The 15,922-nt window shown below is 51.2% G+C and overlaps 2 protein-coding genes across 2 annotated transcripts; both read right to left on the reverse strand.

The window, feature by feature from the left end:
• Positions 1 to 565: 565 nt before the first annotated feature.
• LOC308547985 (leukocyte immunoglobulin-like receptor subfamily A member 2) lies at positions 566 to 5,066 on the reverse strand (the record flags this gene model as incomplete). Its single annotated transcript, XM_081119006.1, has 7 exons — positions 5,005 to 5,066; positions 4,526 to 4,561; positions 4,079 to 4,363; positions 3,532 to 3,831; positions 2,312 to 2,419; positions 795 to 847; positions 566 to 706 (listed from the first exon to the last, which is right to left on the reverse strand). The coding sequence occupies exons 1-7, from the start codon at positions 5,036 to 5,038 to the stop codon at positions 566 to 568; spliced, it is 957 nt and encodes a 318-aa protein (XP_080975132.1). The 5' UTR covers positions 5,039 to 5,066.
• A 2,658-nt stretch (positions 5,067 to 7,724) lies between these two features.
• LOC308547986 (leukocyte immunoglobulin-like receptor subfamily A member 5) lies at positions 7,725 to 13,339 on the reverse strand (the record flags this gene model as incomplete). The annotated part of the gene is made up of 7 exons (XM_081119007.1): positions 7,725 to 8,464; positions 8,842 to 8,886; positions 9,180 to 9,479; positions 9,727 to 10,011; positions 10,174 to 10,209; positions 10,653 to 10,749; positions 13,259 to 13,339. 7 exons carry the CDS (start codon positions 13,337 to 13,339, stop codon positions 8,331 to 8,333), a joined length of 978 nt encoding a protein of 325 aa, XP_080975133.1. The 3' UTR covers positions 7,725 to 8,330.
• Positions 13,340 to 15,922: the final 2,583 nt, after the last annotated feature.

Genomic DNA, 15,922 nt, shown 5'->3' on the forward strand with positions numbered 1-15,922 from the left:
TATCTATCATCTATCATCTATCATCTATCTATAGATAGATCTTAGAGAGAGGAAGGGAGGGAGAGAGAAACACCGATTGGTTGCCTCCCGCATGTGCCCTGACTGGGGATCGAACCCAAAACCTTTGGTGCACAGGACAGTGCTCCAGTCACCTGAGCCACCCAGCCAGGGCTAGTCCACCAATTTGTGACAAGGGAGAATGGTTTTAGGATTTTTTCTGTGTGTCTAGGCTGTAACATAAAACCTGGCACCCGCAAGGATTTCAGTATATTTGTTTAATCAATGAAAACATATAAAAATCGCTCTGTCATTGTCCCAGTAACTCCGGAGGGTCCCGGGAACTTCAGTGCGAAAGGCCCTGAGACAGAGCTCTCTGGAGACCCCGGTGGAGCTTCTGGAACTGACTGGGTGATAATCTCCAGGTCTTCAGTTTCAGGGGGCAGCGGGGCCTTTGGGGTAACATGGGTCCCTGCGGCGAGGGACAGCCTCAGATTTAGGAGCAGGGCTGCCGGGGGAGGGAACCTTCAGAGGAGGAAGATCGGAGTCTTTCTGCCCAGAGCCTGGCTCATCTCAGGGCGACTGTGGCATACTCGCTGGTCTGGGCCTCCCGGGGCAGCGAGGAGGGTGTCGCAGCCGACCCCTGGGTGGGGACCTTGAAGGCCACCTGGAGATAGGTGACATCCTGCGGGTCTCTAGCTTCAGAGGCCTGAGGAAGGAAGGGGGGATAGGACATGGTGGGGTGATGCTGGGGACAAGGGGTTGTGGGGGGGCAGGGTAGGGGAGGGAACGCTTACCCGCCCGCTCATGGGATTGGAGGCCTGTGGCTGTCTCTTTGTCTTGGCAGCTTCTGGGGGGGGAAGGAGCAGTTGTTAGGGACGGCATATTTTATTTTATTTTTGAATATGTTTTTCTATTTATTTCAGAGAGAGGAAGAGAGACAGAAACATCAATGATGAGAGAGAGTCATTGATCGGCTGCCTCCTCCACGCCCCTTCCTGGGGATCGAGCCCGAAATCCGGGGCGTGTGCCCTGACCGGGAATCGAACTGCGACCTCCTGGTTCATAGGTTGACGCTCAACCACTGAGCCCCGCAGGCCCCGCAGGGCTGCATGTTTTATTAAAAATTCTTTTTTCAATCCTCACTGAAGGATGTGTTTGCTTTTTTTTTTTTTAATTGATTTTAGAGAGAGAGCGAGGAAGGGAGAGAGTGAGAGTGAGAGAGAAACATCTATTAGTTGCTTCTCAATATGCACCCGACCTGGGATCGAACCCACAGCCTAGGTACGCGTCCCGACTGGGAACTGAACCCACGACCTTTTGGTGCACAGAACTGCGCTCCCACCAGCTGGGCCACCCGGCCAGGGCGAAGGCCGCATGTCTGAATCCCCCAAATACACATGCTGAAGCCCTACCCCCATGTGGTGGCACTGGAAGGCGGTGCCGCTGGGAGGTGACAGGTTTAGGGGAGCCCAGAGGGTGGAATTCTCATCATGGGCTTAGTGTCCTCCTAAGAAAAGGCCAGAGCTCCGGCCGCTTCTCTCTGGCACCTCGTGAGGACCCCACCAGGAGCCTTGGCCGAGGACCTCCCAGCCGTCAGAGCTGAGAGGAGCGAACGCCGCCCGAGCCGCCCGCTCGACGGTTTTCTGTGACAGCAGCCAGGATGGACGGAGCCAGAGGGGTTATGTTTGCAGAGAGGCTGTTGCAGGTGTCCCCAGCCCTGTCCTCTGATGTCACAGGCAGAAGTCGTGGCTCCGAAAGTTATCACAGGGCCCTGGCCGGGCGGCTCAGTTGGTGAGGGCATCGTCCCCATACGCCAAGGTCGTGGGTTCGATCCCCGGTCAAGGCACATACAAGAAGCAACCAATGACGCGTCGATAGGTGGGAAACACGTCGATGTTTATTATTTTTCTCTTCCTCTCAAAATCAATAAAAAAAAAGAGAAAGTTTCCTCGGCCAGGGTGACTCGGCGGTGAGAGCACCCGCCGGCACAAATTTCCGTTCAAGTGCAGGTACCTGGGTGGCAGGTTCAGTCCCGGGTCCTGGTTGGGGTGCACGCTGGAGGCAACCAATCGATGTCTCTCTCTCTCTGTCTCCTCCCTCCTTCCACTCTCTAAAAATCAATGAAAAAAATATCCTTGGCTGAGGACTGACAATAACACAGAAGGAAGTTACCGCAGTCGCAGCCTGGGCCAGCCCAGCGGCCCAAGCCCGCAGCCTGGGGCCCCCTCCCCCCCCAAGTGCCCCTCCCAGTTCCCCGCAGGATGCCCTACAGGGGCCTCTGCCCGGCTCCCTCCCTCTCTGAAGGACGCACTGTTTTTGATGAGCAGGAACAGGAGCAGGAGCAGGAGCAGCAGGACGGCGGCCACTGGGAGGCCAACCAGAAGGTACCACTGGCCGTGGCCCTGGGCGCGGTTCGGGCCTGTGAGGGAGGAAAGAGAATAGGAGCCGCCTTCACCCAGGGCGGGGGCCGGGCCCTCGCCCAGACCCCAGCACGGTCCCGGATTGTCCGCCCTGTGAACCACCGTGTCAACGGAGCCACTTTAAAATGGATCCGGAGCTGCCCTGGCCGGTTCCTCAGTGGTTAGAGCTCCAGCCCTCGGACTGAAGGGTCCTGGGTTCGAACCTGCCACCTGGGTGTGCGCCCCGGCCGGGAATCAAACCTGCCACCTTCTGGTGAACGGGACGGCGCTCCGGCCGGCGGAGCCACACCGGCCAGGGCCTTTCTTTCCTTCCCCGCCTTTATTTATTATTTATTTAATTAATTGAATTTATTGGGGGGGACATTGGTTCACAAAAACCACACAGGTTTCAAGCGTACAACTCAGTAAAAGGCTGTCACACTGTTGTTTGTGTCTATGTGTTACACACACACACACACACACGCGCACACACACATGCACACGCAGGGTGGGCAAAAGTAGGTTTGCAGTTGCATTGCGACTTTCTGTTCAGTTAATAAAACGATTGTAATAATCCAAACCTGTAAACCTACTTTTGCCCACCCCTGTATACACAGGGTGTCCCCCGAAATGGATGCACACACGTTAATTACGAAGGCCGTGTCTACTAAAATACATTTCGTTTTCAAACTTGAGCTATCAGCTGTTAAAGTGTGTACACATTTTGGGGGGACCCTATATAGATAGAGTGTCTCTGTCCCTGGTAAATGACATTCCTACTGCGAGTCTGAGAGAAGAGACAAGGGAACGTGTGCTTTCTACTTTCCACACAACCAGGGGCTCACCATGTGGATGTCGGGGCTCCGTGGGTGCGGGTTCCTCGGGAGGGTCTGCACACGGGCCTGAAATGCGGGTGGTTTCTGTGGTTTGTCTCAGGCTCTCGCTCCCCAGGCTCGTGATGACCGATGTGCGCTCACCAGGCGCTGAGCGTGGGGTGGGAGGGCTGCCTGGGGGTGAGGGTGAGGGAGCTGACTCCGCTTCCCCAGCCTGCTCCCCCCTTTCTCCCAGGCGTCCCTCTGACTGGACATCCTCAACTTCAGGAGGGAGGCTGGGGACGGACGGGGCTCCTCACCTGTGACCACAAGCTCCAATGGGTCGCTGGGGTGAGACCACAGGTAGGGGTCAGTGGTGAAGACACCGTAGCATCTGTAGGCCCCTGCCTGAGTGGGGGAGACATGGTCCAGGTGGAAGGTGGCCTGACGTCCATTGTCCTGGGGGGTGGAGCTTTGTCTCTGGGTGGGGTGAGGTGCATCGTCTCTGGTGAGAACAAATGCTTCAAACTTGGCTTTGGAGAAACACTGTAAGTCCACATTGTCTCCTGAAGCCACCACGGTGCTGTTCATGCTCGAGAGTGAGGGTTTGTCATAAGCTCCTGAGAGGCAAGGAAGTTTAGTGAGAAAGGGGGGGCCACGCACGTGCACTGAACTCCTGGTCGCCGGGAGCAGACCTGGCTCTGGTTTCTCTCCCCTGGGTGTCCCGCCCGGAGGGCATCCGTCTCTGCACCCTCCCCGATTCCTTCCTAGAGACGGAGGCTTTGCTGCCTGGAGCTTCTCATCTCAGATCCTGGTTCTCTCCTCTGCAAAGAGGTGCCCTGGCCCTGCTGCCCCTGTGCCACTCACCAGTCATCACCAGAAGCAGGGGGGCACTGAGCAGGGACTGGTGTTCTCCCCTCCTGTAGGAACACCTGTACAGTCCTGTCAGGTCTGGTTTCATCTCTTGGAAATTTAAAGTGCGGTTCTTCCTGGACACCTGTAATTCCAGCCTGTTCCTCGGCTCAGGTCCTTTCTCTTTGAATATCTCATATGCTTCAGCGTCTGGAGGCCCCTGGCACAGGATGGTCACAGGGCTTTTAGACAGAACCACGGATGCAGGCAGAGCTGTGATAACCGGTGGGGGGAGTCGTCCTAGAAGAACAGGTGATACATTTACCGGTGTTGGTGCCATTCTCCACCTCCTCCTCTCTTGCAGCCACGGGTTTAAATGCCAAGACCCCTCTTCCCAGCCACCGAGAGAGCTGGCATCTGGCCAAACCCTACTCAGTCCTTGAGTATTGAAAAGACACTCACCGTCCTGAGCCCGAGTGCCCTGGGCTAGATACAGCCCTGGAAGGAAACACAGGTGAGAACAGCCCAGTCTTAAAAAAATGTTTTTTCAATTTGCAGTTTACATTTAATATTATTTTGCATTAGTTTTGGGTATACAACCTAGTGGCTAGACAATCGTATGCTTTATAAAGTGCTTCCCCCTGATATTTCCTGCACCCGCCTGGCCCCATCCATGGTTATTACAATTTTATGGCCCATGTTTCCTGTGCTGTACTCCACATCCCCGTGACTGTTCTGTAACTGCCCATCTGTCCTTCTCAACTCCTTCACGTTTTCACCCAGCCCCCAAACCCCTCCCTCTGGCAGCCATCAGTCTATTCTCTGTGTCTGTGAGTCTGTTTCTGTTTCCGTTATTTACTCATATTGGACAAGAGTCCAGCCTCTGGAACCACCCACCTGCCCCTGTAGCATTGCCCCCCGGGTCTTCCCTCCAGACTCACCCAGACAGAGCAGAGTTGGAAGAACCATGAACATGATCCTGGGTCCTGTCTGGCCCACGGGCCTCAGCGACGACGCTTTTATGGCAAATGGACTTCGCTAGATGTCACACAAAGCACAGGAAGTGGTGGGATGGCCTCGGTTCTTACTCCTCTTAGTGAAGGCATTTCACAACCTGTTCTCAGTAAGTCGTGCAAGTGCAGCTGAGATCATGAAGATGTTAGTCGCCTGAACTTCAAACCTGTCAGTCTAATGTGGTCTATATCTTCTGTCCCCAGTTCCTCATGAGCACTTAATCTTTCTGTACAAAGTGAGCAGTAAGAGAAATCACAGGGAAAGAGCAGGTGAGAAGTAGAACCCAGCCAGAGGTCTGCTCTGAAATTCTCCATGAGCTCATGGCTCTTGCTACAAAATTCAGAGCTTCCTTCTATTTATGTACCAAATGGGGCAATAGTGATGACTTTATGGAATGCTATCCTCACAGTGTGTGCACGTTGCCCAGAGCAGGCCCTGCCTGGGAGGCAATGACATAATTATTAGTTCTTTGCCTTCTGTGTATGTTCCCACCACAGTCAGTGTTAGCACTGACTCTGTCCATGGGTGAAAATGATGAACCTAAACAAGGTAATTTCACTTGGTTATGTCACTTTTTTTTTTTTTTTTTTTTTGCCGGTGAAAGGAAAGAGGTTTATTTGAGTGCCGGCTTCTCTTCACCCTTTTGTTTTTAAACAATTGTACTGCCTGAATCTTACTGAGTAGCTATGCCAGCCACTCTTCTTCATAAACACATCATTTTGATTTTAAATCTTCCTGTTTGTGCACCTACGGGAGTCACTCTTCCATACATATCTGAGATAATGTAACGGCTGACCTTTCCTGGGTTTACATTTTATAAAGACCCCATGGGGAAAGTTACAATATTCTTCCCAAGAGCTGTGGTAGGTTGGGAATGCTCCAAGTTATTTAGTCAGCTCTTCATTCATCAGACCCTGAGGACTTTGTAGACAATGATAAATCCTACCTGGTTCTGCATATTCAGAAATACCTCCTGCTGCTCTAGGGTTTCCCTCTGGTTGTGGTGTTTCAGTCTACCTCCACCCAAGCTGAGCCCCAGCATCACAACCCATTCAAGTAGTCCATGAGAGAGAAATAGCAACATCACTTGGCTGCCTCTTGCATGCCCCCCACTGGGGATCGAGCTGCAACCTGGGCATGTGCCCTGACTGGGAATTGAACCAGTGACCTCTTGGTGCACAGGATGCTGCCCGACCACTGAGCCACACCAACCGAGCACAGAGTGGCTTAGGTCAAAGGATGTTTATTATTTACTTAGAACACACAATACAATACACAGATGACGTATTATAGAATTATACCCTTGAAACCTATATAATTTTATTAACCAATGTCACCCCAATCAATTCAATTAAAAAATATAAATTGCAAGAAAAAACAGTACTGAATTATTTCCTCAACTCAGCTGTAATAGCGGCCGGGTTTAGATTCCTGTAACTCTGTTGTTTTACTCTCCTGCTTTTAAAGGTGTCTCCTCTTCAGGAGTGAAACATAACAACAAAAACAGTGAAACAAAAAACCAAATCCCAAGCAGAAATAATTGGTGAACCAAAAATAGCTGTGTGACTTCAGTCCTGAAACCAACCACCACAGACACCCATCTTTTATGTTTGCTTTCTGTGCTCTTTGATTATAAATCAGACAGAGAGAGACAAATACAATTTGTCTTATTTAGAATCTAAAGAACAAAATGAAGAAACAAAGTAGAAACAGACTCATAGAAACAGAAACTGACTGATGGTCCCCAGGTGGGAAGGGGTTTGGGGGCTGGGTGGAAAAGGTGGAGAGATTAAGAAGTACAAATTGGTAGTTACATAATATCACGGGGATGTAAAGCATGACATAGGGAATATTGTCAATAATATTGTGATAACTATGGATGGTGCCAGGTGGGTACTGGAAATCTTGGGGGGATCACTTTGTAAAGTATAGGATTGTCTAACCACTATGCTGTACACCTGAAACTAATACAAAATAACACTGAATGTCAACTGGAATTGAAAAATAAAAAACAGTATAAGAAAAGTTATTACTGGAAAAAAAAATCAGCATTTTCTCTTCTAGGCCCATTTTCCTCCCTCCAGTACAACCACTCTTAGGAATTTACACATCACCATGGACATAAGCAAAGGGTGTTAAGCATCTCTCTGTCTCTCTTTCTGTCTCTCCAAGACTCTCTTTCTCACTCACTCTGTCTGTTTAAATCACATCCTATCCTAAGTTCTAAGCAGTATTAAAACATTTATCCCCTGGCCTACCCCTGAGGCAGAGCATAAATGCAAGGACAGCCTGGCGTAACGGCCTGGTCAGTGAGCTCCAGGTGTTCGTCTGAGTGACACCTCCACACTGTGCACACCTAGTTCTCAAACCCCGTGAACGTGACCTCATGTGGCAAAAGGGACATGGCAGATGTGACCGAGCTCAGGATGTTGGTGTCGGGCCCAATGCAGTCACAAGGGTCCTCACGAAGGGGAGGCTGGAGGGTGGGAACGATGAAGGAAGTTGGAGGCAAGAAGCAGAGTCTGGGGGGAGGAAAGGGGCAAGAACGAAGACTGGAAATGAAAATAGCGATGCCAATAATGGTTATGAAATTTTTCGATGAGATCACATCCATAACTCTATTTTTAATTTCTTGAGGAGCCTCCATACTCACCCAAAGTCAAATCATCCTCCGTCTCCATATATTTGACCCCTTTACTACCCCCAACTCCCGTCTCTGGTAACCACAGTACAGTTGTCTGTTCCTGTGAGTTTCAGTTTTCTATCCCACATATGAGTGAAATCATAGGGTTCTTTGCTTTTCCCGACTGACTTATTTCACTTAGCCTAATATTCTCAAGGTCCATCCATGATGTGACAAATGGCAATATTTTACCTTTTCTCGTGGCGGAGAGCATACAATGCAATATACAGATCATGTGTCATAAAATTATACCCCTGAAACCTATATAATCTTATTAACCAATGTCATCCCAATAAATTTAATAGAAGAAAATAAACTAGCCATGCAGGTCTGCAGATACATTTTAGGCGTTCGCTCTTCAGACCTCAAAGAGAATACATTAGTATGGGGCTTTAATCCACTGTGATTATGGGGAATTGTTACAGATTTCAAAGGAGACGGATACACCCCATTATCTGGTAGACAGCACAGCCACAGCCTGGTGCCTTCTGGCTGCCCTTCAGAACAACACTGTCCTTAGATGCCAAGAGTGTCGTCGGCGTTTGTCATGACTCATGGGGTTGGGGGAGCTCATCTGAGTCCACGGAAGGACCTCTTCCAGCTGCAGCAGGCCTCAGCCACCAGGATCACCAGGACCAAGAGAATCAGGCCAGCCAGGCTCAGCCGGACTTGGTTCTCGGCTGAAACACTCCAACCAGCAGGTTCTGAGAGAGAAAGGACAGAGGTTACAGAGCAGGGCCAAGCCCGTTGCACGAGCTCATGTCTCCAGTCTTCTGGATCTGATGGGTCCAAGCCCACAGCAAGCATAAGGCTTCTTTCCTCTTGTCACTGTGAGCACTGTCCTGATTTCCTTAAGGAATTCTCGGGTCAAGAAAGACAGAAGTGGGACCGGGTGCTTTCAGTCTTCTCCACTGGAGCCCTGCCTGTGCCTGTCCCTCTGATTAAACTATTGACCCAGCCGGCGGGGTCTGGCCTCCCTGACATTCTGTGGGCACTAAAGCTTCTCTCTGCCTGGTTCCCTTGGCACATGATCTTCCTTCTGCCTGTCCTGCCCCTTCTGTGAGGATTAGCAGTGACTCACCGTGAGGAGGCCTGGGTTCTGTGGGAGCAGGGTCAGCAGGAGCTCCTGCAGATGGGCATGAACTGGGGGTGGTTTATTCATCTGTGCTCAGGCTCCCTCCCCGACTCCCAGTGACCTGCATGCTCTCCCAGCCCCTGGCATGTGTTAGGAGGGCTGCACAGTGGGTGAGGGGTGAGGGGTGAGGGGTGAGGGGTGAGGGGTGGGGTGCTCGTAGCTTTGTCTGGAAGCAGATGGGGTGACATGGGCTTCCCACATGATGTTCTCTTTCGCCCAGTCACTGCTCTAACTGGACAGTGGGATCCCCAGAGTGGGATGTGGGGATGGACGGGCTTCCTCACCTGTGACCACAAGCTCCAATGGGTCGCTGGGGTGAGACCACAGGTAGGGGTCAGTGGTGAAGACACCGTAGCATCTGTAGGCCCCTGCCTGAGTGGGGGAGACATGGTCCAGGTGGAAGGTGGCCTGACGTCCATTGTCCTGGGGGGTGGAGCTTTGTCTCTGGGTGGGGTGAGGTGCATCGGCTCTGGTGAGAAGAAATGCTTGAAACTTGGCTTTGGAGAAACACTGTAAGTCCACATTGTCTCCTGAAGCCACCACGGTGCTGTTCATGCTCGAGAGTGAGGGTTTGTCATAAGCTCCTGAGAGACAAGGAAGTTTAGTGAGAAAGGGGGGGCCACGCACGTGCACTGTCCTCCTGGTCGCCGGGAGCAGACCTGGCTCTGGTTTCTCTCCCCTGGGTGTCCTGCCCGGAGGGCATCCGTCTCTGCACCCTCCCCGATTCCTTCCTAGAAACGGAGGCTTTGCTGCCTGGAGCTTCTCATCTCAGATCCTGGTTCTCTCCTCTGCAAAGAGGTGCCCTGGCCCTGCTGCCCCTGTGCCACTCACCAGTCATCACCAGAAGCAGGGGGACACTGAGCGGGGACTGGTGTTCTCCCCTCCTGTAGGAACACCTGTACAGTCCTGTCAGGTCTGGTCTCATCTCTTGGAAATTTAAAGTGCGGGTCTTCCCGGCCACCTGTAATTCCAGCCTGTTCCTCGGCTCAGGTCTTTTCTCTTTGAATATGTGATATGCTTCAGCGTCTGGAGGCCCCTGGCACAGGATGGTCACAGGGCTTTTATACAGAACCACGGATGCAGGCCGAGCTGTGATAACCGGTGGGGGGAGTCGTCCTAGAAGAACAGGTGATACATTTACCGGTGTTGGTGCCATTCTCCACCTCCTCCTCTCTTGCAGCCATGGGTTTAAATGCCAAGACTCCTCTTCCCAGCCACCGAGAGAGCTGGCATCTGGCCAAACCCTACTCAGTCCTTGAGTATTGAAAAGACACTCACCGTCCTGAGCCCGAGTGCCCTGGGCTAGATACAGCCCTGGAAGGAAACACAGGTGAGAACAGCCCAGTCTTAAAAAAATGTTTTTTCAATTTGCAGTTTACATTTAATATTATTTTGCATTAGTTTTGGGTATACAACCTAGTGGCTAGACAATCATATGCTTTATAAAGTGCTTCCCCCTGATATTTCCTGCACCCGCCTGGCCCCATCCATGGTTATTACAATTTTATGGCCCATGTTTCCTGTGCTGTACTCCACATCCCCGTGACTGTTCTGTAACTGCCCATCTGTCCTTCTCAACTCCTTCACGTTTTCACCCAGCTCCCAAACCCCTCCCTCCGGCAGCCATCAGTCTGTTCTCTGTGTCTGTGAGTCTGTTTCTGTTTCCGTTATTTACTCATATTGGACAAGAGTCCAGCCTCTGGAACCACCCACCTGCCCCTGTAGCATTGCCCCCCGGGCCTTCCCTCCAGACTCACCCAGACAGAGCAGAGTTGGAAGAACCATGAACATGATCCTGGGTCCTGTCTGGCCCACGGGCCTCAGCGACGACGCTTTTATGGCAAATGGACTTCGCTAGATGTCACACAAAGCACAGGAAGTGGTGGGATGGCCTCGGTTCTTACTCCTCTTAGTGAAGGCATTTCACAACCTGTTCTCAGTAAGTCGTGCAAGTGCAGCTGAGATCATGAAGATGTTAGTCGCCTGAACTTCAAACCTGTCAGTCTAATGTGGTCTATATCTTCTGTCCCCAGTTTCTCATGAGCACTTAATCTTTCTGTACAAAGTGAGCAGTAAGAGAAATCACAGGGAAAGAGCAGGTGAGAAGTAGAACCCAGCCAGAGGTCTGCTCTGAAATTCTCCATGAGCTCATGGCTCTTGCTACAAAATTCAGAGCTTCCTTCTATTTATGTACCAAATGGGGCAATAGTGATGACTTTATGGAATGCTATCCTCACAGTGTGTGCACGTTGCCCAGAGCAGGCCCTGCCTGGGAGGCAATGACATAATTATTAGTTCTTTGCCTTCTGTGTATGTTCCCACCACAGTCAGTGTTAGCACTGACTCTGTCCATGGGTGAAAATGATGAACCTAAACAAGGTAATTTCACTTGGTTATGTCACTTTTTTTTTTTTTTTTTTTTTTTGCCGGTGAAAGGAAAGAGGTTTATTTGAGTGCCGGCTTCTCTTCACCCTTTTGTTTTTAAACAATTGTACTGCCTGAATCTTACTGAGTAGCTATGCCAGCCACTCTTCTTCATAAACACATCATTTTGATTTTAAATCTTCCTGTTTGTGCACCTACGGGAGTCACTCTTCCATACATATCTGAGATAATGTAACGGCTGACCTTTCCTGGGTTTACATTTTATAAAGACCCCATGGGGAAAGTTACAGTATTCTTCCCAAGAGCTGTGGTAGGTTGGGAATGCTCCAAGTTATTTAGTCAGCTCTTCATTCATCAGACCCTGAGGACTTTGTAGACAATGATAAATCCTACCTGGTTCTGCATATTCAGAGATACCTCCTGCTGCTCTAGGGTTTCCCTCTGGTTGTGGTGTTTCAGTCTACCTCCACCCAAGCTGAGCCCCAGCATCACAACCCATTCAAGTAGTCCATGAGAGAGAAATAGCAACATCACTTGGCTGCCTCTTGCATGCCCCCCACTGGGGATCGAGCTGCAACCTGGGCATGTGCCCTGACTGGGAATTGAACCAGTGACCTCTTGGTGCACAGGATGCTGCCCGACCACTGAGCCACACCAACCGAGCACAGAGTGGCTTAGGTCAAAGGATGTTTATTATTTACTTAGAACACACAATACAATACACAGATGACGTATTATAGAATTATACCCTTGAAACCTATATAATTTTATTAACCAATGTCACCCCAATCAATTCAATTAAAAAATATAAATTGCAAGAAAAAACAGTACTGAATTATTTCCTCAACTCAGCTGTAATAGCGGCCGGGTTTAGATTCCTGTAACTCTGTTGTTTTACTCTCCTGCTTTTAAAGGTGTCTCCTCTTCAGGAGTGAAACATAACAACAAAAAACCAAATCCCAAGCAGAAATAATTGGTGAACCAAAAATAGCTGTGTGACTTCAGTCCTGAAACCAACCACCACAGACACCCATCTTTTATGTTTGCTTTCTGTGCTCTTTGATTATAAATCAGACAGAGAGAGACAAATACAATTTGTCTTATTTAGAATCTAAAGAACAAAATGAAGAAACAAAGTAGAAACAGACTCATAGAAACAGAAACTGACTGATGGTCCCCAGGTGGGAAGGGGTTTGGGGGCTGGGTGGAAAAGGTGGAGAGATTAAGAAGTACAAATTGATAGTTACATAATATCACGGGGATGTAAAGCATGACATAGGGAATATTGTCAATAATATTGTGATAACTATGGATGGTGCCAGGTGGGTACTGGAAATCTTGGGGGGATCACTTTGTAAAGTATAGGATTGTCTAACCACTATGCTGTACACCTGAAACTAATACAAAATAACACTGAATGTCAACTGGAATTGAAAAATAAAAAACAGTATAAGAAAAGTTATTACTGGAAAAAAAAAATCAGCATTTTCTCTTCTAGGCCCGTTTTCCTCCCTCCAGTACAACCACTCTTAGGAATTTACACATCACCATGGCCATAAGCCGGACTTGGTTCTCGGCTGAAACACTCCAACCAGCAGGTTCTGAGAGAGAAAGGACAGAGGTTACAGAGCAGGGCCAAGCCCGTTGCACGAGCTCATGTCTCCAGTCTTCTGGATCTGATGGGTCCAAGCCCACAGCGTGCATAAGGCTTCTTTCCCCTTGTCACTGTGAGCACTGTCCTGATTTCCTTAAGGAATTCTCGGGTCAAGAAAGACAGAAGTGGGACCGGGTGCTTTCAGTCTTCTCCACTGGAGCCCTGCCTGTGCCTGTCCCTCTGATTAAACTATTGACCCAGCCGGCGGGGTCTGGCCTCCCTGACATTCTGTGGGCACTAAAGCTTCTCTCTGCCTGGTTCCCTTGGCACACGATCTTCCTTCTGCCTGTCCTGCCCCTTCTGTGAGGATTAGCAGTGACTCACCGTGAGGAGGCCTGGGTTCTGTGGGAGCAGGGTCAGCAGGAGCTCCTGCAGATGGGCATGAACTGGGGGTGGTTTATTCATCTGTGCTCAGGCTCCCTCCCCGACTCCCAGTGACCTGCATGCTCTCCCAGCCCCTGGCATGTGTTAGGAGGGCTGCACAGTGGGTGAGGGGTGAGGGGTGAGGGGTGAGGGGTGAGGGGTGAGGGGTGGGGTGCTCGTAGCTTTGTCTGGAAGCAGATGGGGTGACATGGGCTTCCCACATGATGTTCTCTTTCGCCCAGTCACTGCTCTAACTGGACAGTGGGATCCCCAGAGTGGGATGTGGGGATGGACGGGCTTCCTCACTTGTGACCACAAGCTCCAATGGGTCGCTGGGGTGAGACCACAGGTAGGGGTCAGTGGTGAAGACACCGTAGCATCTGTAGGCCCCTGCCTGAGTGGGGGAGACATGGTCCAGGTGGAAGGTGGCCTGACGTCCATTGTCCTGGGGGGTGGAGCTTTGTCTCTGGGTGGGGTGAGGTGCATCGGCTCTGGTGAGAAGAAATGCTTGAAACTTGGCTTTGGAGAAACACTGTAAGTCCACATTGTCTCCTGAAGCCACCACGGTGCTGTTCATGCTCGAGAGTGAGGGTTTGTCATAAGCTCCTGAGAGACAAGGAAGTTTAGTGAGAAAGGGGGGGCCACGCACGTGCACTGTCCTCCTGGTCGCCGGGAGCAGACCTGCCTCTGGTTTCTCTCCCCTGGGTGTCCCGCCCGGAGGGCATCCGTCTCTGCACCCTCCCTGATTCCTTCCTAGAGACGGAGGCTTTGCTGCCTGGAGCTTCTCATCTCAGATCCTGGTTCTCTCCTCTGCAAAGAGGTGCCCTGGCCCTGCTGCCCCTGTGCCACTCACCAGTCATCACCAGAAGCAGGGGGGCACTGAGCAGGGACTGGTGTTCTCCCCTCCTGTAGGAACACCTGTACAGTCCTGGTCTTATCTCTTGGAAATTTAAAGTGCGGGTCTTCCCGGACGCCTGGAATTCCAGCCTGTTTCTATGCTCAGGTCCTTTCTCTTTGAATATCTCATATGCTTCAGCGTCTGGAGGCCCCTGGCACAGGATGGTCACAGGGCTTTTAGACAGAACCACGGATGCAGGCAGAGCTGTGATAACCGGTGGGGGGAGTCGTCCTAGAAGAACAGGTGATACATTTACCGGTGTTGGTGCCATTCTCCACCTCCTCCTCTCTTGCAGCCACGGGTTTAAATGCCAAGACCCCTCTTCCCAGCCACCGAGAGAGCTGGCATCTGGCCAAACCCTACTCAGTCCTTGAGTATTGAAAAGACACTCACCGTCCTGAGCCCGAGTGCCCTGGGCTAGATACAGCCCTGGAAGGAAACACAGGTGAGAACAGCCCGCGTTAGAGCAATGACCGACCTGCCCCGGGCTTCTCTCCAGAGTCACCCAGGTCGAGCAGGATGGGAAGAGCCTCGTACATGGTCCCGGGTCCTGGCAGGCCCCTGGCCTCAGTGATATGGCGCAGACCCGGAGCCTGGGCGCAGACGGGGGTGACAGTGACCCCGCGCTGCCGGGCGAGCGTGAGCGGCCTGCGCCGCACCCAGACTCACTTCTTCTTCCAACAGAAGAAGTGAGGAGCGCGGAGGCCCTGCTGCCCTTTTCCTGCGGTTCCTTTGGCGAGGCCGTAGGCGCAGCTGAAATCACTCAGCATCGGAGCTGCGAGCTGCGGTCAGTGCCGGGCGAGACGTGGGGGGCGGTGTATTTGGGGGGGACCACCAGAGTCCACCAGCTGGTCCGGGCCAGGCCGCAGCCTGTCCAAGGGCGCGGATCAACCAGGCCGCTATGGCTCAGAAGAAAAACCGGGCCCTGTGGTCAGCCTAAAGTGATCGCCACCCCCTGGGCCCCTCTAATGTTTTTATGCCGTGGGTGGGGTAAGAAAACCACAGGACGCAGACCGGCAAGGAAGCAGTTTCCAACCGAAGGCCCAGCGCGCGAAGCCCTGGTCGCCACTTCTCGATTCTGAGTTTCTTTCTTTTTCTTTGTTGTGAGTCGTCACCCGAGGATATTTTTTCCATTGATTTTAGAGAAAGTGGAGGGGAAGGGAAATGGAGAGAGAGACACCTCTATTGGTTGCCTCCCGGCCCTTGACTGGGAATCGAACCCAAGACCCTTGGGTGCTTGGATCTACGCTCTAACCACTGAGCCAGCCAGGGCAGCAACTCGTTTCTTTTTATTTATTTTTATCGACTGGGATATAGTTGACATATTACGTTGTGTCAGCTTAAGGCGTAGGATGTGCTGATTTGATACATTTATATACCGCGATGTGACCGCCACTGTAACGTTAGCCTCTCATAATTACCTCTTTTTTTTTTTTTTTTGGTGGCTACTGTCTTAGCAACTTTCAAATACATAATATCAATTTGTGGACTAGCATCACTATACTGTTGGTTAGATCCCCAGGACTTACTCATCTTATAATGGGAGCTTTGTATCCCTTGGCCAACGTCTCCCTGCCCACCAGCCCCGGTAACCACCACTGCGCCCTTTGTTCCTATGAGCTCAGCGTTTTCAGATCCCCCGTAGAAGCGACATCACGCAGCACTTGTCTTTCTCCGACTTCTTGCACCTCGCACGGCGCCCCCCAGGTCCATCGGCGTCGTCACCA

Source organism: Miniopterus schreibersii, assembly GCF_964146895.1.
Source record: "Miniopterus schreibersii genome assembly, chromosome: 18".
NCBI lineage: Eukaryota > Metazoa > Chordata > Mammalia > Chiroptera > Miniopteridae > Miniopterus > Miniopterus schreibersii.